Raw genomic sequence first — 20,034 nt, forward strand, 5'->3', positions numbered from 1 at the left:
GCCATAATCTGAACTTAAAACCTGCTTTGTTTGTTTAGGAATTGCACTGCAAATCCCTCCCCTTTGTTGACAGGAGAAGCCAAGTGTACAGGACATTCATGACCCAGGAGGCCACACGAAGAACTTGAGCATGTTTGCTGTCTCATCAGATCCAGGGAGGTGTGAAGTTAGATTAAATGTGGCCATCCTGTCTTGTCCTTTTTCAAATGACACAGTTCTCTGCCATATTTTCCTATGATTTAATGTAAAAAAGAGGGATTTTCTTGTCTTCTCTCACATTGTTTTGATACCACATGTAAAATGCAAGCCTTTAGATCTTTCAGGAATTTCAAATCATGTTTAGATAACTGAGAAGTCATAAAGAATAGTGTAGGAGATGAGTTTTAATCATGTTGGATGGATCCAATCATATCCAGTGACTGTAAATTAACTCCCTGGAATTCCCTGCTGAAAGCTGTCTTTGATCTCCAAAAACTTTAATAAGAAATCAGAACATTTAAAAATTTTTCACAATTTATCTACCTTCTGCAGAAATTTATAATAATCTTGAATAAAATATAAAAGTGCCTCTGATTATTTCTAACAATCAGTATAAGGCAGAGCTCCACTTATACTTTGACACTGGAGAGAGCCGTCTAGGGAACCTTCTAGCAGAGTAATACATTCTTACAGCCTTTCACCAAGACTGTGATTCACAATTAGTCCTCCAAGGTAGTGGAGTCATGTCACACTTAGCTAACGCAACTTCACTTATACGTGGTTGGCAAAAACCCAAAACAAATTAAATCGTGCTAGAAATTTTGCTTAATATTTCAAACAATGAGTATATAACCCAGAATGATGGTGAGCTAGGAAGTTTGAGTCAGCTGTGTCGTCGTAGTATAAGCATCTCATCATCCTGATTATGATGCCTGTGTTTAAAGATTATTAATTTTTTGAAAATATACTTTTAGCTACTTCGTGTAGTGATCGGAGAAATGGGTGTCTGTCCTACACTGGGTGTGTTAGACTCATTAATAGCGTCTATCTCCAAAATACTCTATTATTAATAATGACATATAAATAGATATAATATCTATTATTAATAACCTATCCAAATAATCTATCTCCTTCCTGTAGAATTTCTAGGGAGTGATATTGACTCTGTGCAGTTTTGCCTTATATACTGACATTAGGACCCTCCACTCTATGGCACTACCCTTAGGAGGCGCCCTCACTGTGAGGCTTAAGTCAAAGAACACGCTGTCATCCTATAAGTAGGTAATTTAAGGACTTTTAATTCCCAAATGGCTATGCGTCACTTAACATTTTTCAGGGCTCTCTCTTCTTTTTTCAGTTGCTATTTAAGGATTTCAAATACATTTAAATGTTAACCCACACAAAACTTAATTAGAAAGTTGTTTGCAAGAACGTACATTGAGTGTAGTTCAGAGAAAAAGATAAATGTAAGTTGGATACTACTTGAGAAGAAAATCCTTATTGTGACCTTAATGGAACTTCTGTTTTTAATGCCATCTTTATTATTTTCGGTTTTTTTGGTAGCTGTGACAATTGCCTTTTTTTTTTTTTTTTAATTACTAGCTCCCTTGAAGGCAAATGGCAAGGAGCTTTAGATTTTTTTTTTTTTTTTGCAGGGAAAGATTCACCCTGAGCTGACATCTGTTAGCTCCTTTTTTTGGTCTCCCTAAAGCCCCAGTACATGGTTGTATATCCTAGTTATAAGTCATTCTAGTTCTGTGTGAGCCACTGCCACAGCATGGCAGCTGACAGACAGGCGGTGTGGTTCTCTGACCGGAATGTGAACCTGGGCTTCTGAAGCAGTGAGAGTGCTGAACTTTAACCACTAGGCCGTCAGGGCTGGCTCTGACAATTGACTTTTTGATTGCGCTGGAAACTGTTTTATTTCTCTCATGTAGTGACACCCCTTACCAAAGTTGTGTTTATTTAATTATGTTAACAAAATCTGATTCAATTCTTCATTTATTTTTAGTTGGATGCCAGATCAAGATTCAGAGGAAGAAAAGGATATTGATGCTATTATGTTCAAACCAAGATGAAATCAACAAAGGATTTTCTCTTCATTTAAACAGAGAAGCCAAAATAGGAAACATACTTTTTGCTACATCTGTTGGGTTGGACCAGTTTTTCCCTCCCTGGAACACCGGAGAAAACGATGGGTTCTGTTTTTGAATATGTATAAAGTAAGTGATTTTCTTGCTCTAAGTTATTTTTAGAAAAAATTCTTAATTGAACACTTATGAGCTAGGAGCATAATGTGTTTTAAGAATTGTTCTAAAGCACAAAGAATGGAAAGATGGTTATTTTCAAACTTGACTCCTCAACCAAATGACACAGTTTGTACATCCTTTGTGAATATTATGAAGGCCACTGATGGGAATGTTAAAATCAATAACCTGGAGCCTGGGGAGAAAATGTCTATTGGGAAAGTTTAGAATAAAACTTTCTTTTATTCAGTCTGTCCTGTTTAGTTCTTTTTTTTTCCCCCCAAATTCTCCCCCAGTACATAGTTGTATATTTCAGTTGTGGGTCCTTCTAGTTGTGGCATGTGGGACGCCACCTTAGTGTGGCCTGATGAGCGGTGCCATGTCCACGCCCAGGATCCGAACTGGCAAAACCTTGGGCCGCCGAAGCGGAGCACGGGAACTTAACCACTCAGCCACGGGACCGGCCCGTCTTCACTTTCTTGATGCTGCCTTTTGAAGCACAATTTTTAATTTTGATGAATTCCAGTTTATCTATTTTTTCTTTGTTTTGATGTACCTAAGAAAACCATTGCCTAATCCAAGCTTCTGGAAATTTATTCCTATGTTTTCATGTAAGAATTTTATAGTGTTAGCTTACATGTATGTCTATGATCCATTTAAAAAAATAACTTGATACCTTTATTAGTAACTATATATTTAAAATTTGTAGTTGTAAAATACAATGTAAAATTTACTGTCTTAACCATTTTTAAGTATATAGTTCAGTAGTGTTAAGTACCTTGTTATGCAACCGGTCTCCAGAACTCTCTCCATCTTGCAAAACTGAACTCTATAAAACTATAGCTCTATTAAACAAACTACAGTCTACAAATGATAGTCTACAAAACTATAACTCTCTTAAACGACTCGCTGTTACCCTGTCCCCCCACCGCCTGGCAGCCACCATTCTTCTGATGTGGAGCATCATTTCCTCATTTCATGCATTTGTTGGCCATTTGTACACCTTCTTTGGAGAAATGTCTATTCAAGTACTTTGCCCATTTTTAAATAGGGTTGTTTGCTCTTTTGTTGTTGAGTTCTAGGATTTCTTTGTATACTCTAGATATTAAGCCCCTACCAGATAATAAGATTTGCCAATATTTTCTCGCATTTCTTTTCACCCTGTTGATTGTGTTCCTTGATGCAGTTTTACATTTTCTTGCAGTCCAGTTTATCTGTTTGACTTGTGTTACCTGTACTTTTGGATCGTCACTGTCCACGCCGATGCAACTCTTCCCTTAAGCTTTCTTCTAGGAGCTGTATAGTTTTAGTTCTTACATTTAGGTCTTTGATGTAGTTTGAGTTGATTTTGTATGTGGTGTAAGATAAAGCTTCATTCTTTTGCATGTGGATATCCAGTTTTCCCAGAATCATTTGTTGAAAAGACTGTCCTTTCCTCAACTGAATGGCCTTGGCACTCTTGTCAAAAATCATTCGACCATGTGTGCTGGTGTGTATTTCTGGGCCCTTTATTCTATTGCGTTGGTCTTTAAGCCAGTGCCACACTGTTTTGATTACTGTAGCTTTGTAATAACTTTTGAAATCAGGAAGTGTGAGACCTCCAACTTTGTTCTTTTTCAAGATTGTGTTGGCTATTCAGGGACCCTTGAGAGTCCATATGAATTTTAGGATGGATTTTTCTATTTATGCAAAAAAACACGATTGGGATTTTGATAGGGAACATATTGAATTGGCAGATCACTTTGGATACACTGGCATCTTAATAATATGAAGTCTTCCAACTCATTTACACAGGATGTCTTTCCGTTAATTGTTCGTCTTTACTTTCAGGAACATTCTGTAGTTTTCAACATACAAGACTTTTGCCTCCTTGGTTAGGTTTATTCCTAAGTATCTTATTCTTTTTTATGCTATTGGAAATGGAATTGTTTTCTTAATTTTCTTTTCAGATTGTTCATTGAATGATAGGTTAACATTTTATTGTTAAATGTAGCAGACGTACAGAAAAGTACATAGGAAGTTTGTATCATGTTAACAAACAACTATAAATCATCCTGTAACTACCATTCAGATCAACAGAACATTGTACAAACCCCCTGCTATGCCTGATTTTCCTCAGAGACCCTCCTGCTTGCCCCTGAGAGAAAACCATTGTCCTGGTGTTGGCAACACTCTGCTCCTACAGTTGCCTTCTCCCTTGAGCCTCTTGAATTTGGCTCCTTGTGATGTGTTTAGAATAAAGGATTATATATAGAGAAAAGCAACAAGGTCTAGTGCTGAAATAGGAAAGATTTCAAATGAACACCAAAAAACAATCATTTATTCATCTTTTCATTCAATAAACTTTTCTGAGTAGCTCCTTTGTGACAAGCATTACAGTTGCTGCTGTGAACACAAAGTAACAACATGCTGGATAGAGTAAAAGGTAACGTGATAGACAGGATACACATAACAGTCATATATTCCAAACTGAATGTGGGAAAATATTTTTTTAAAAAGGCCAACTCACTCTGTGGAGAGAAATTTCCATAGAGGAGGGCATGACTGAGACGGACCTTGAAGGAGGAACGAGAAGGCCGAGGGGTGGTGGTCCAGATCAGAGGAGACACAGACCAGGCTGTGAGTGTGTGGATGGAATCATGGGATGTGTTAAAGAGATTCTGAAGAGGTACAGATCTCAGTGGCCGATGGGATACGGAGGGGAAGGGAGAAGATGAGCCCAGGGTGGACCCCAGGGTCACTTATCAGAAGAGGGCTCAGCCAGCTTGGAGGAGGGATTGCATGAGTTTGGTGTTGACATGCTGCATTTGAGATACCCTCAGACACTCAAGTAGAATGACTAGGATGTGGTTGGATGTACAGATGGTTCTGAACCTAGAGAGAGTCTGAGATGGACCTAGAAATTTTGGAGTCATTAGCAAATAAGTGGTAATTTATTCCATAGGAATGGCTGGCTAAGACTTTTCAGGAAGAGCATCCAAAGTGAGATAGAAGAAAGTTATGGGCGGAAACCTGCGGCACACCACAATGTAGTGGTGGGTGGAGGACAACAAGCAAATCAGAGTGAGGAGGGATGGTCGAGGTGGGACAACCAGGACAGTGAGTGAGTCCACAGAAGCCAAGGGAGAGGCAAATGGCAAGGAGGAGGAAGCAATGAAGTGCTCTGTCTTTCCACATCCATCTCTCTAACCTAGGTATCTTCTTCCTAGCTGTGGAAACAAGCAAGTTTCCCATCCTCTCTAACCTGTCTCAGCTTTTCTTTGTCTGTTAAGTGGTACAACAGAGAGTGATAGCACCATAACGGTCTGTATTTGAATGCTGACTGCCTGGCCTGGCTGAAAAGGCCCACTGCAAGCCTTGCACAGGCAGGAATCACTACAAATAGTGCTGAGGCCAGAAGGGTCCCAGGGGGAATTTGAAGTGTAGATATTCTGCTCCTACACCCTCAGCAATCTGTGTCATAGCCTGCGTAGTGACAGCTCTAATAAAAAGAAGACAAAGTTATGACCTATCTGCCAAATCTTAGCACAGAATGGGGAGGGGGCGTTCTACCCAGGCTGGCACAGGCTAGTGCCGTCCCTCCTCGAGTTCACAGCACCATGTGGGCCCATTTCATGGGCAAGGACGGGGTGCCCCAGCTGTGTCACCTTCAGTGGTTAAGCCAGGACATGATTTCAGAACAAGCATCAAAAAGAAAAAGACCAATGTATTTAACTAGATAAAAATTTAAAACTTGTCTATACCCCCGCCATAAAAAAAAAAGACAACCGACAAATGGTTTTAAAAAAACCTGCAACATATGAAAAGGGGTTATTATATTATCTATTAAAATCAATCCATATGGAAAAGACCAACATTCCAATGAGGTCACAAAAGTAGAAATATCAGTAAAAGTATAAAAGATGTTCAGTTTTCACAGGAATCAAATGAACAGAAATTGAAACAAGGTGCCATTTCCAGCATCAACGAGAATGAAGGGAAAAGGCACATGCTACCGGTGCCCTTTCTGGGGGAACTTTGGTAATAGTAAAAGTTTAAAAATTTTAAAACATTTAAATTATCCTTTAATTGTACATTTCTACTGCCAAGAATTTATCCAAAGGAAATCATTGGGTACAAGTGCCTAGAAAAGGTGCAAAGGTGCAGGATGCAGTCCTGTTACAACAGTCACTCATCACTCACGGAACCACATTTAACAAGTCACACAACAGACAACCAGGCAACGGTGCGGAGAAGACGTGACCCGTATTTATGGACGTGGGCAAGTAACAACAGCTAACATTTTATGAACGTTTAATGCCAAGACAGCTCACAACTGCCTTAAGATGACTATACCATTGAGTCTATACTTTGCACATGAGGAAATGGAGGTTCAGAGAGGGCACACAACTTGCCCAGAGTCACCAGCTAGTGAGTGGCAAAATGGGAGTGGGAGGTGGGTCTGTCTGAAGCTGAAGTCCCTGCTCTTAATCCCACACCCTGCTGCCCCTCCACTTCAAATGAAGTGGAAACAAGGTTATAAAACAGAAATCTCTCTCAGTCCCATGTGTACAAAGCCCCGAGTGCTCAACGCAGTGCCCATTAATGATGGTCCAGTCAGGTGCCAGCCACGGAACGAGCCCTTCTAACGTAACAGAATGAATCAGGTGAGGCCAAGTTTACTGTTGTCAGTTATTTATTATTTGTCATTCTAAAGACGAGCACATTTACAGCATACATGGCTCTGAATAAGCTCAGAATATATAAAACAGTAACTACATGTTTATATATATTAATACTGCCCCAAACAAATAAATAAAAGTACTTTAATGCACTAAGCTTGGCGAATACAATTGTGGAGGGACAAACTGTATTATACAATATTTGTACATTTTTCAAGGAAACCAAAGGCAACTGTGCTACAGGCGCTCTGGCAGAATCCATGTCCCATCGGGTTTCCAGAATGTCTCAACGCTTCTTTTTAAATGGGCCTCACAGGGGATACAAGATGGACCCTCTGTTGTCTGGTAACCTGTAAAACTGCCTTCCTCCTGCACCTGAACACACAGAGCTCCCAGGTGACCCGAGGAGCTGCTGGCCCCCTCGAGGGGACAACACGCCCCCGCCCAGCGAGCGTGTACGTGCGCAACGCCCTGTGAGACTGTCACACTGAAGCCTGATAGTAATGCTCAGACAGAATACTGAAACCTGAATATTTTCTACACGATTAGCCAAGTCTTAGAGTTTTATGGTGATCCCTAATATGAAGCCAAAATGGGGAGAAGATTCACATAAATGTGCCACATGCAAAACTGCCAACAGATGACTCACCAATGGCTATATCCCCTTTTGATAAATGCAGGTATTTAATGCTCTTCAGACAAAAAAATTCTGAATAAAGTATGTGTAACATTTAATTTTAAAAAACAAGGGAATTTCTTAAAAGGTAGTGATGTTAAAATGAGAAAAGACGGAAATATATAGATACTAGAAAAAATTACGAATTAAATGAAATGCTGGAGAGGTTACAGGTTAACCAGCCATGTTGGAAACAAACTGTCTTTGAACAGGGACTGACATTTACAACAGGAAACTCCAACACCAGCTGCTGCCACCTCTGCAGCGGGTTTGGTGGACAAGAGTTTCTCGGCCTCGCCCCTCCACAGTGAACTCTGGCTACAAGAGGGACAGTGAGCTGCAGCCATCCCTTACTGCCGCATCCTCCACACCAGTTCACACTCGACCAGTGGGGACTTCCCCCGCAGCGGGCATCAGGAGATGGAAGGCTCTGAGCACCGACTTCTGAGTAGGAAGGGTTCTGGAAGGTCATCCAGTTCCAGCCTCACCTGATGCCCACCCGTGTCCCTGCCAAGGGGTGATCTTGCCTTGGGTCTCAGCTCCCCAGGCCCAAGTTTCTTACATGTTTCCAAGTGGGTTTTCTAAAGGAGCTGAAAGAATAATATCTAGAATTTTAGATACAGGAATTTCCTAAGGGTTCACAAACCATTAGGATCAGCATTGTGAATATGTGCCACGTATATTTTTTTTACAGCCTTTTAAATAACATGTAAACATAATAATTATGATAAACAGAATTGATAAAACATATAAACTAAGAAAAACTCTGCTATGTGCAGATAAGACTCATTATCATCTTATAATAGATGACCAGACATAATTTTCTATGAAATTCCTAAGTTTTATGGCCCATTAATCCCTTTCAAAATCTCATTTTAGGAGATAATTTCAACTTTCTCAATAGTCATCTTACATAACAGAATAAGAGGACAGTAACAATTATTGCAAACCTAAAACACTTTCATCAGACATTCAAACATGATTGTATTATCTTTTAGGAGAGGATAAACTGGGGAACCCACAAAAGGACATCTGTTCTGAAAATATTTAGGCTTCCACTATCCACACGCATTAAACCTCCCTTGTTGTCAGAGAGGCATCAGACAGACCACATGTGAGGCCCTGGAGTGGCAGAACTCGACATCCAGAGAAGGGGAGACGTGCCCTGGGGGCGCGGTGGGACAGACATGGAGCTGAGGAGGACAGGAGACCCTGGCTTCATGTTCTCAAGCAGACACCCTGTTCTATAACTTAGGGACAGAAGTGGCCCCCACTGCGAGTGGCTCTGCAGTGTTGTCCCCTAATACAGTCCTCAGGCTGATCTGCTCCCCCTTGCTGGCCTCACCGTGGTGGTACAGATGGGATACTTCATGAGAAAACACTTGCTCTCGCCGCATGAGCTAGTTTCTTCCCCAAAACTTGGGTTAACATTTAACATTTGTTGGTCTGTCCTGAATCCAATTATTTAATATATTATTTACTGTTTTACATTCAGATTTTTAAAAAGTAGATTGTAATTCAATGCTCAATTTTGAGTTACTCAGTAGAAAAATAAGTGAAGTGAGCAGCTGCCTAAGTGGGCATTTAAAAAAGTCTTTGAGCGTTTCAGACATACCTAGCTTGATTCGTACAGGTAACTACTGATGACATCTGTGTGGTTACAGCTGACGGCTACTGAGATGGGCGGTCGTTACTATCCACACTACTGAGCCAAACATTACCTCCTATTGATTCCAATGGAAAAAAACATGCTCCAGAGATTCTTTAGTGAAATATTTTAAAAAACACAAAAATAAAAACCAATCCTTCAGGTCTTCTTGAAGAATTCGTATATGACACTAGAGGGTACCCACATTTATTATGTAACAGCTAACAGAGGGCAGCGTGTGTTCACGTTTCCACTTTCCCGTAAGTCCCTTCGGGAGGCCTGTAATGCTTGGGGAAAGCCTTCAGCTGCAGGGAATTAAATGCATATTTGCGACTTCCAACATTCTTCATTGTATTTTCTCTTCGACAACCCTCACTGGGGAAAAAACAAGCACAAGAAATGACAGCAGTAAAAAAGGAAAAAAGAAAAGACTTAAACTAAGATGAAATGAACTGATTATTTTCATAGCATTAAAAAAAAAGGCTGATTAATCTTAATGGGTGCCAGACTCATTTACAACAATACACATGTGACGTGGGGTTTCTGGACAAGGCAGGCAAGCAGCACAGACATGAACACATGCTGTACGGGACTGCAAGCTGTGCACTTCCAAACGCAGCACTGGATCTAAGTGGAAGCAAACTTCTTTTTTTAAGTTGGTGGTTTCATGTATTTTATGTCTAGTTATTGAGGATTCTATTATAACTAGTGGTTCAAAGGTTCTGTTACACAGCAAATTAAATAGCACTACTCTTAGAAAAGCCTTTAAAGAGCTACATTTTTCTATATTAGCAACAGCTGTTAATCACCTCAAATTCAAAATGCTGGTTTTCCTTGTAGAATTCAACGTGTGGCCAAGCCATCTGGCTGAGAACGCTGCTCTGACATGCTGTCTCCACCTAGGAGCCAGCTGTGCTGGGTGCAGAGCAATCCAGTGAGCCTGCATGGCTCTCAGGACTGGAGTGTCATGAAGGAGTGGCCCCACCGAGGTCTCCTGGTGGCAGCCAACCTCCCACTTTCTCCAGATGGGCTGCCCTCATTGTGGTCACCTTTCACAAGAATGCCACTGAGCCAGTGAGAGCCCACAGGTGCCCTTCCCTAGAGAATCTGCTACCAGCATCATCTCCTGCTGCATTTGATGGAGGGTTGTCATGGCAACCCAGTAGGCAAAGCAAATGCTGAAGAGGAGGATGAGCCATCAGGCAGGCCTCATATTCCCAAATGAGAGCATCAGAGGAGTTCTCTGGGAAATGTTCTGGTGTAGACATAAAATTAACAGGCAAAAGTGATTCTAAATATAAATGACTTCCTATAGCATAGTATAACTTTATATTTTTATATTATTCTAAGACTAGCAATTAAATCAACTAGTTATCAAATTTAGTAAAAAATCCCCCTTATGAGATGTAAAATTTGCAGTTACCAAGAAACAGTGATTTAAAAAAAATATTTCACATTGTATGAAGACCATATATGCATTTTAAAAAAATATCAGTGGCAATTGCTGAAGGCTTTTCAAGTGAAAACGACAGTCTCATTATCAAGAACATGTAAAATATTTTTGGTAAGACTAATTTTATTCAAAAGATAAGCTCAGGTATTAGAAAAGTATCCACCTGCTTGTTATTACATAATTTAGGAACCCAAGTATGCTTTCTTGTCACCAGAGCCTCAGGCCCTCAGCTAGATGTGTATCATCTGAGCTGAACGCCTATGTCATATGAGCAGGCAGCCCCTGGAGCAAATAATGACCACGTCTGTCTAACATCCAATAACTGGATAAAAATATAATTCCATTTAAAGCAGAAGCTATAGGTTCCTATGCACAGTTAGTCTTGTTTAATCTTTGGAAGCGCTCACATTATTGGACTATTTCAGATATGGCTTTTCCATTTATATATAAATGTACACACTTCTCAAAAACCACCTACCACCAGTAAATGCCAAACTGCTTTGAGGAGCGAAGAATAATAATTTGTAAACTTCAACATTATCTTTTATTTATGTGTTAAAGAAGCTAAATACTGGTTTAGCTGGCTAAATACATTATACATGAAGTTATAATCCAGATTACACTTTTATTTCAATTTAATTTTTGAAGCAAATTGTATTTACTTTTCCTCAAACGTTTGAATGATTTGAATTTACAAAATCTGCCCGGTGGGGCTGATGGCACGCTGACACCATCATCGCGTGTTTCTGTTTCGACAAGCTCTGCCCAGTGCTGGGACCAAGGGATGGAGAGCAGGAGAGGGCGTGCTGTGGGCACAGCGCTTCCCGCTGCGGAGGCGGCCTTCTGCGCTAAGGAGAACGCTCCCATGGAGCACACTGGCTGCGTAATTTTGGGGAGTCAGTTACACACATTGAGAAGGTTGTGGATAGATTTTAGAACAAGGGAATTAATTATCTCAAAGCTATAAGGTTATTTTTTATTATATCAATAAATTATTTCTTTTGAAGGACATATGTTTTTTAAATAAAAGTTAGAAGGGAAACCCAAATGACAATTAATTTTAGGGACACTCTGGTTTTCCCTTTCCAGCAGGACCCTTCCACCTTAGAACTCATCTGGATGCATCGGTGTCTTAGTGATCCTGAGCATCTAGAGTTGGCTGCCATCGACAAGGTCTCAGCACTAGCATGAGCCTAGAAGCAACCAGAACACCATCACCAAACATCAACAACTTCCCTTCTTGAATCATCCTTCCATCTTTGTTTCATCCTGCCTATTTCTCACTAAAGCAGAAAAGATTTTGGATATATATTTAGCCTGATTTCATGAGTAAAAGGCCTCAGTGACATTAAAACTCGCCACAAGGGGCAAGCATACTGAGTCTCTTTTCTGGGATATTCTAAAGAAAACCACTGCCAGCACCCACAGCCTAGACTAATCTCACGGTGTCCTTTCTCGGGCTGCCCCTCATGCCTTCAGAGTTAGAATCTACTGCCTTTTGACCTGGCCCTGAAGAGGAAAAAGAACCTTATCCTCTCTCTCCCTTCCATCCCATTTCTCTCTCGACCTGACAGCCAAACCTACACCGGGCAGGAAGGCCTGGCTGTACCGCGACAGCCAAGGAACAGGCCATGGTGTCCATGAGGTCCCCCGGGAGGGGCTTCTCTAGCTGGCACAGCCTCCCTTTCCTGTGTGTCGGGTTCTGGGAGGAGTGTCTGGAGTGTGACAGAGAAGCCCCCGTGGGCCCAGAGAAGAGGAGGGGGTGCTGTCTGTAGTCAGAAAGGCCTCCCTCATCTGTGCATGTCCGCCTGGCCCAGATGTGGCCACAAGCACGTGTCACCACTGTGGGGCGTCAGGAGCACTTTACCCCGAGCAGGGACAGGAACTGAATGGACTATGGAGCCTACCTTCCCTACTTCAAATAAAGTAAACAGAAGAGTCTTAGAGACTTGATGCGTGCACCTCGATCTAAAGGAGGGCCAGTGTGAACGCACCTCTCAGAGAACCACAGACTGGACGGGACCTCACTAGTGACTAGTGTCACACTGCCACGACTTAACATCACCGATCACTTAGCCTTCAGTGAAAGACTCCCTACTGAAGGATGCCAGGCGCTGTGCACAGATCAGCCACCTCATTTCTTCCAGGAAAGACAGAGCGACCACTCAGCACCTCCTGTGGGAAGGCTGGATTCACCCACAGGTGTGACACCTGCCCTGAGGCTCCTGCAGGGCTCAGAAGTCCAGGAAAGAAGGGGGTCCCAGGGTGTAGGGAGGGCAGCTTCCAGGTCACAACTTAAAGTCTGAGCCCAGCATTTGTCATTCATTGCTGACTGCTTCACAATTCCTAATACCCAACTCAGATCTGATGCCAAACCAGAGGGATCCAGAGGAAGTTCTGGAAGTCCTGGGAGGGGGACGGAGAGCCCAGATTTTGTGCCGGACTGAATTTGTGTGCATGCATGAGTGTCAAGTTTCTGGAAAAGACAGCTTCTCTAAATTCACTCCAATTTTTCTAGATTGGTAAAAAGAAATCCACTTTCATAAATACAGTGTATGAAGAAGCAGCTGGAGGTCAAAAACAGAAGCACAACATAATTTGAACCGGAAAGCAGAAGCCACTGAGTATTTCTTACATAGGGTCTGTGCAAATTCCCCCTAATTTATTCTGTTACCTTCAAAGGTGCACAATTACCCCTGTGCCAAATGTGAATGTGAAGGTCACAGTCGTCTCATTTTAGGACAACGCCTTGTTAAAATTAAGAGTGATAACAGCAGAAACCAAAGCAGCTCGCTGTCTCAAAGCTCCGTCTGGGGTGGCACAACTGCCCAAAAGTTAGGCCTCATTTTTCGGTCATTTTTCTTTCTTTTGTTTTTTTTTCATTATTAACCACATTTGATTTGTAAGAGAGAAAAGACGTCTGGACTTTAATCTGAAATTTGAAGACGCAATTTTTCAAAAGAAAAGTAAACGTATATAACTTCAGCCTTTGGTTGCTATATTAATTAATTCCTGGAATCATTTAATGATCCTCCAAGAGCTAAAGGAGCAAATCGAAAGTCACCTGCAATAGGTTCTCTTCATGTGCCTCACTTGGTACAATGTGCTCTGGTATTCACAGCTTTGTGTCATCCCAAATTGGAAATAATAAACATAAGCAAGGAAACGTTATGATTCTGCAAACTGTTTGCTACTGTAATTTAAGGGACTACGCTTTGAAATGAAAGCAGAAAGTACATGTCCTATTAAATAGGTTTCTCTAGATGAGCCAGTTAGAAAGCGTCTATCCTTTTCATTTCTCTTCAAAAGGAAAGGAAAGGTTAGTAGTACATTTAAAGAATAGTATCAAATATACAAATACTTTTCAGACAGAATTCCTTTCTCTTGGAAACAGGGCACATCATGAGATATACAGGTAATCAATAGTTTTACATCAGAAGGAAAGAGATTTGGTACAAGTAATTCCAGGCCAGCTAAACAAGGCAGTAACAGGGCACTGTAGAAACATGTTACAAGCACTGAAAACTCTACAGAATATAAACGAACAAGTCCTCTTGGTGAAATAATTTGGCAGGTGTATACAGTTCAGAACAACAAAACATCAAACTGTAAGGCATGAAATATTTCTCGGCAGACCACGCTCTGGCACATTCCTTCTGTCCAGTTAGGTACCCGGTGGCTGTACATATTCTGGCACTTTTGTTTTTCTTGTGACTTCCTACTAATTTTTTGTAATGATACTCATTTGCAACGCAATTTGGCCACCAGGTATGCTATGCTCAGAAAGAGCCACGCAATCAGTAAATTGGGGCTCAGAGCTAATAAAGGGATGGAACAGAGGAGGCTGGGATCTAGTCTTAAGTCTCGGATGGGGACCAGGCCGCTCAAGTTCTTCTGGGTGACTACCTCCCGTGTTCCAATGCTGTGAAAAGGAAAAAGTTTGGGAGAAAGGAAAAGGGAAAGGAAGTAAAAAAAAAAAAGAGAGACACATGCAATGGAATTCATCAAAAGGATGGAAAAAAGAGGAGAACCAAAAGATAAGATTAAAAGAAAATGGAATGAAGCCACAACAGAAAGAAAAGATGATATGCAGAAAAGGGTATGAAAGAAATACAAAAACAAAGTCAGCACAGTTACAAGAAAAAAGGAGAGAAAGAGAAGTGAAAATAAGAAAAAATACTGTAGTCTACTGAAAACAAACACATGTTGGTTGATTAAATGGTTTTCCATGTTCACTCTCTCTCGGCTGGCCAAGCACAAGTCCATGCTGCCCTGCCATGCTCTCACATGCTGCCAAGACATGGATCTCAAAGCAAGCTGAACATGAAGAACCATTGGGGGGTGTGACCTTCTCACAGATGCCTGAGCAGGGAGCGTGGCAACTGATTTTGCCAGAAGCTGCCTCTTGATTCACCATTCAGATGATAACCATTTACCTCAAGTACCAACCAAAGGCAGAGCCCTCACCAGACTCTCTTGGCTTTCAGGCTAAGCAGTGGCAGGGCATGAACTACTGGTGTCTCCACTGTTCCAGTTACTGTTCTATAAGATGATCCCCAAGCTCACATTGGAAATTCGGGGACTTTCCTCCGTTTCGTGCTATAGAAGAAATGTACTGAGGTGAGACGGCAGCTAGAACCACAGGACTCTAGAACCACATCCTCCATGCATATACACCAAAGTGGCAACAGTGGCACAGTCAGAGGTGCCAGGACACAGCAGGTGCCTATGAGGATCCTCTTGGAGATGGGCAGGCAGGAGGTCCAGGGTTCCTTCCTCAAGCCAGGTTCTCCCGGGCTTCCTAGAGGAACCTGGAAGCCCTGGAATAGCCATACTGGGACGTGCCATTTTGAGAGAGGACCCTTTTCACGCTGCGAGCACTGACAAATTGTTACACTCCCAACCAGGGCAGTCTGGGGGTCACCAGGGCTACTTAGGAGGCCCGCTCCTGGAGTGTTTCAGCCCCTGACTTGGGGACAGAGGGGTACCACCAGTGGTGAGCTGGAATTGGCTCAGACAGCTTGAAAGAGCCGATTGTACACATCTCTTCCCAACTCCACATTCTATGGTGTGGCCGTGGGAGCTTGAAATAGGCTCTGGTAGGAGTACTGATGCCACAGAAACCGGCAAACACTACAGAGAGCAGGGTTGTATTTTTTTTCTTTTGGGGGAGACAGCTAGTTGTTAAACATTTGCTAGCACAGCACTGGCCACTGCTCACCCTGGGCCTCCAGGAGAAAGAGAGCCTGAGTGTCAGCTTTGCCCCTTTACCCCACCCCACTCTTCCCCTGCCCAGCGCCCCTGCCTGCATGCTCTACTCCTCTGGTAAGATGCAAGCGAGAAAGCAAGAGAACCAAAATGCATTCCCACTCAAGGGCACGGCCAGTATTTACTGCTGCCTCTTTAGGGCTCTTGGCGGAACCACAGGTCCTGGCCACCACTGCAGCCAGAAATACTGGCCAGTCGCCCAGCCACCTGGGGCTTGTGGTCTATGAACAGACACATGTCTTCCCCACACGGGATAATCCAGAAAACACAGAAGTCAGGTGGAATGGCATCACACGAAAACAAATGCATGTGGTGGGAGCCTGAGCTGTTGCGAGCTCAAGGGGACAAGGGGGCAGCGAGCACAGCACCCTGGGCTCTGCTACGAGGATTCTGGGGGTGACAGAGGTGAAAAGGGATCGAGCCTTGGTTTTGTTTTAGTAACTTCTTAAACGATCACTAAGGTAATACATGTTCACTGCAGAGATTTTAGAAAATTCAGAAAAACATAACTAGGAAACTTTAAAAAGACATCCATAATTGGAGGCGGGTGGGGGTTTAGAGAGGCTGAGGGAGACCGGGAATGGGGCTGTTCCCATGAGAGGAAGGCCCTTCCCTGCTCAGGGCCCGGGGTCCTGACCCGGGATGCAGGAAAGCCACGCCGACTTTACAGACTCAGAGCCCTCGAACAGTGCCAGGAATGACAACACCCAGAGGACGGGCGAGCAGGCCTGGGGACACTGGCTGGGTGGGAGTGGGCGTGGTATGGGAGCAGTCTGTATGAGAGCCCTGCAAAGGTGTGTGCTTAGAACCTCAGGAGTCACCGGGCAGCGTGGATAGGAGAATAATACGTAAGGATATTCACCACACCCCGGTTAAAGTGCTAGAAAACCATACACAGCTTAAACATTCCCTGACAGCAAGCTGGATAAACTAGGATGTGCTAGAAATGATAAGCTCTATATTTACTAACCTGAAAAAGGCTCACAAGACAGTTAAATGAACAAAAGCGGGTTAAAACAGCAGGGAGAACTGCACACATAACTGCACTGGTGTGTGCACATGTGTGCTTCTGTCTCGCATGTCATCCAGGGCCTGGTGAACCCCTGTGTGGATTACCACACTCACACCCATACATATCCAAAGGTTCGCACTGCTACTTGTCGACCGCAGCCATATGGAGGATTGCTTTGTGGGGGGTGTGGGCACAACTGGTGTAGGGGCTTATCTGTATTTTCTAATTGTCCCACAGGGGATATCAGTTACAAAAGTGCCTTGTAAACCATCACAGGTAGCCTGTGCACGTGTAGGTGCTGTGCACATGCCCCCACAGCAGGCTACAGCCGGCAGAGGGGCCACTGACGTTGTCAGGCCCCAGTCGTGTCTAAGGATCTACTTCCTCCCCAGTCTCCTGAGATCTCTGTGTCAGAGTCAGAGTGAATTGTTTTCACTGAATCTGTTCAAGAAGCCAAGAGTGAACACAGGTCTATGTATCCATTGTACTCTGGACTCAGGGCCTGCTCTACTGATCGTAATATTTGCTCCAACCACCCCAGGAATGCCCCCCTCCATTTCCCTCATTTCTCCACTGGTGGAGGTCTGCAGCTCACCAGAGCAGCCCCTCTCACCACCTTGCAGTGACCAGGGTGCAAGTGTGGCTGCCACCCCTATGGCACCAGGGACACGGAGCCTGAAGGGCATGAAGCTCCATGAGGACAGGCCCTTAGTCAAGGGTGCCCTGGGCAGGCGTCTCTGAGCCTCCACTGCTTCCCCAAGGCTAAGGGCTGGGAGGACAGTAAACTTTCTAAAAGGGCATGAACGTTCGGCCCTGAGATAACAGAGAGGTTTACACGAATTTGGAAAGACAAAACAGGGACAAAACGAGTCCATTTTTACAAAATGCCATTATCAAGAGGCAGGAGCTCAGGCATCGCCTTTGTGCACTATTGTGAGAAGGTCAAACCGCAGAAACATACAGAAAGGATAAGAGAATTGAACGCTTTAAAGAATTTGGTGAGAGGACAAATGATACAGAACATTGAGTAGAAGGGACTGTTGGAAACGAGACTTGAACAGCATTGGTGACTACATTGAAGAAGACGGGAAACCAGGTTTCTTATCCTTTCTTTTGGTATGTGAGGTTAGGTGCTCCCCAGCAGTGCTCGAAACAAGGCATCGATCAACAGTGGCCAGAGATTTTAGTCCCGGGGTTCATTCTGCAAACCGGCCTGCTGCCTCAGAATCAGAACATCATTAGGGTGAGGTCGCCATGGCACACGGACAGGTGGGCGGGGCTGCTGCCGGTACCATAAAACACTCAGGTGACACTTTGCTCATAAAAGCAAACTGTGTCCAGGGCTAGAGAAGAAGCGGGCAAACCAGTGCAACCTGCAGACGCGTTTTCTTCGCGCACATTTGAAAAGAGATCTATGGAGGATGTAAGAGCAATGCCTGCCCAGAAGGCTCTGGCTCGAAGTCACACCCACAGCAAGGCAGGTGGCCACGGGAGCGCCCTGTGCCAGGACTCACAGGCTGCGGAGGGGCCCGAGAGCCTTCCCAGCACCCACACTGGCCTGGGTCTACCTGGTTTCAGCGCAGTCCTGCTCAGAGAGACTGCCGGCTCTTTCTGCTCCTCGACTTAACCGAGAACGCTGTCTCAATTTGGGGGTGCCAATGGTTTGACTCTGTAGCCAGGAGTGGATTTTCCGACGTCAAGCTAGAGCATGCCGGCCGGAGCCGGGGCCTGTGCGGGGGAGCCCCGGACCGGGAGGCAGCAGCGAGCAGCTCATCTGCAGTTTACACGGCGGCGGGCGGGCGGGCAGGGGCATGGGGCAGTGGCGGATGGCAGCAACTCACCTGCGCATGCACTCCAGGGCCTGGGTGAAGACCTGCGGGGCCATGCCGTGCTCGTGTTGCAGGATCAGGCACTGCTCCAGCGTCACCGACATGGCCGTGCGGTCCTTGGCGCTCTTGCAGCTGGTGAACCGGACCCCGTTAAGGCGGCGGCAGATCTGCCAACGGGAGAACAGGCTGCGCTGAGAGGAGAGATGCTGCAGCATGGAAGACCCTTCACGGAAGACAGAGGCTCGGAAGGGTCAGCGCGGGCACCCGGGCCCACCAGTCCCTCTCCGGCCGCTCCCCAACCCCATGGCCTGCTAAAGCCGGTAAAGGAAACAAAGTCGCTGCCTGCGGGACTGCCTCTCATCCCTAGCTGTCCCTCACGTGCCTTCTCCCACGGGACACTCCTTCACAGTCCAGGCTCCCTTCTGTTCTGAGCCATCATGATCCGTTCCCTAACCCTTACCAGCTACCCTCTTCCTTCCAAACTATGCCTGGGCCCCCTTGTCATGCTCCGCCCTTTGTTACTGACCCCTCCGGGGAGGAGGGCAATGAACACCAGCTCAGGGAGGGCAGAGCAGCTCACAGGATGCCCAGCCCCTGGCCAGGTCTCTAGGCCTTTCTGGAATGTACAGCACAGACCCACTGGTCTCTATTCTCCTCCTCACCCCTACAGATGGGAACAGCTCAGAAGACCCGCTTCCCTTTAGCCACATTCTGACCCGCAGCTCCTTCGCCATCCTCCACCTCACGGGGACTCGGCACACAATGAGGTGCCCATGCACCTCCCCCTCACAGGGCAGGGCTCCACCATGGGGCAGCCTCCTGGCTGGGGAAGAACCACCTCAGGGCACCTTCTCTCCCCATGGGGAAGACATTTTGGGGCATTTTCTCTGTACCACTAGGTACAATCCGAGGTACACATCCTAAATCCAGAAAGTCCTAAAACAGAAGATTTTTTTGGTAAGTTTGTGGCAATCTCACTTGGCAGTATGACCAGATCTGAGCTGATGTGAGACTATAATCTTTCTCTTTCCCATTTTGTATAAATATTCAGACTTTTCAGTGAAGCAGTATTGAGCCTGGTTCCAGAGTGCCGCCCCAGAGTCCCCTGGGGATGTTAAGTCATACATGTGTACCACGTCACACACAGGTGATGCACACCATTTTACACATAAGTGTACCAACTGTATACCACATCACCTTTCTAAAACCCAGAAACCTGTGAATTCCAAAACATCTGGCCACGAGAGCTTCAGTGAGAACGA

The 20,034-nt window shown here is 44.3% G+C and overlaps 2 protein-coding genes across 21 annotated transcripts in view; one reads left to right on the forward strand and one right to left on the reverse strand.

Moving 5' to 3' along the window:
• Positions 1–2,477, forward strand: part of COA5 (cytochrome c oxidase assembly factor 5) — a 9,130-nt gene extending 6,653 nt beyond the window's left edge. Inside the window, exons 3-4 of one of the 3 annotated variants that reach the window (XM_070573524.1) lie at positions 39–159; positions 1,991–2,477. In XM_070573524.1, the coding sequence (XP_070429625.1) occupies positions 39–128 (90 nt within the window). In that variant the 3' untranslated portion in view covers positions 129–159; positions 1,991–2,477. The remainder of the gene's footprint in view (positions 1–38; positions 160–1,990) is intronic. The other 2 variants (XM_008532285.2, XM_008532287.2) reach the window with 2 other exon arrangements.
• A 4,405-nt stretch (positions 2,478–6,882) lies between these two features.
• INPP4A (inositol polyphosphate-4-phosphatase type I A) overlaps positions 6,883–20,034 on the reverse strand; it is a 132,768-nt gene continuing 119,616 nt past the window's right edge. For 10 of the 18 annotated variants that reach the window (XM_070573510.1, XM_070573506.1, XM_070573498.1 and 7 more), the window contains 2 exons: positions 18,785–18,939; positions 6,883–14,585 (listed from right to left, as the gene is read on the reverse strand). In XM_070573510.1, coding sequence (XP_070429611.1) covers positions 14,405–14,585; positions 18,785–18,939 — 336 coding nt within the window. In that variant the 3' untranslated portion in view covers positions 6,883–14,404. The remainder of the gene's footprint in view (positions 14,586–18,784; positions 18,940–20,034) is intronic. The other 8 variants (XM_070573511.1, XM_070573513.1, XM_070573504.1 and 5 more) reach the window with 1 other exon arrangement.

The sequence above is a fragment of the Equus przewalskii genome, chromosome 14, assembly GCF_037783145.1.
Source record: "Equus przewalskii isolate Varuska chromosome 14, EquPr2, whole genome shotgun sequence".
In the NCBI taxonomy this organism is placed as follows: Eukaryota; Metazoa; Chordata; class Mammalia; order Perissodactyla; family Equidae; genus Equus; species Equus przewalskii.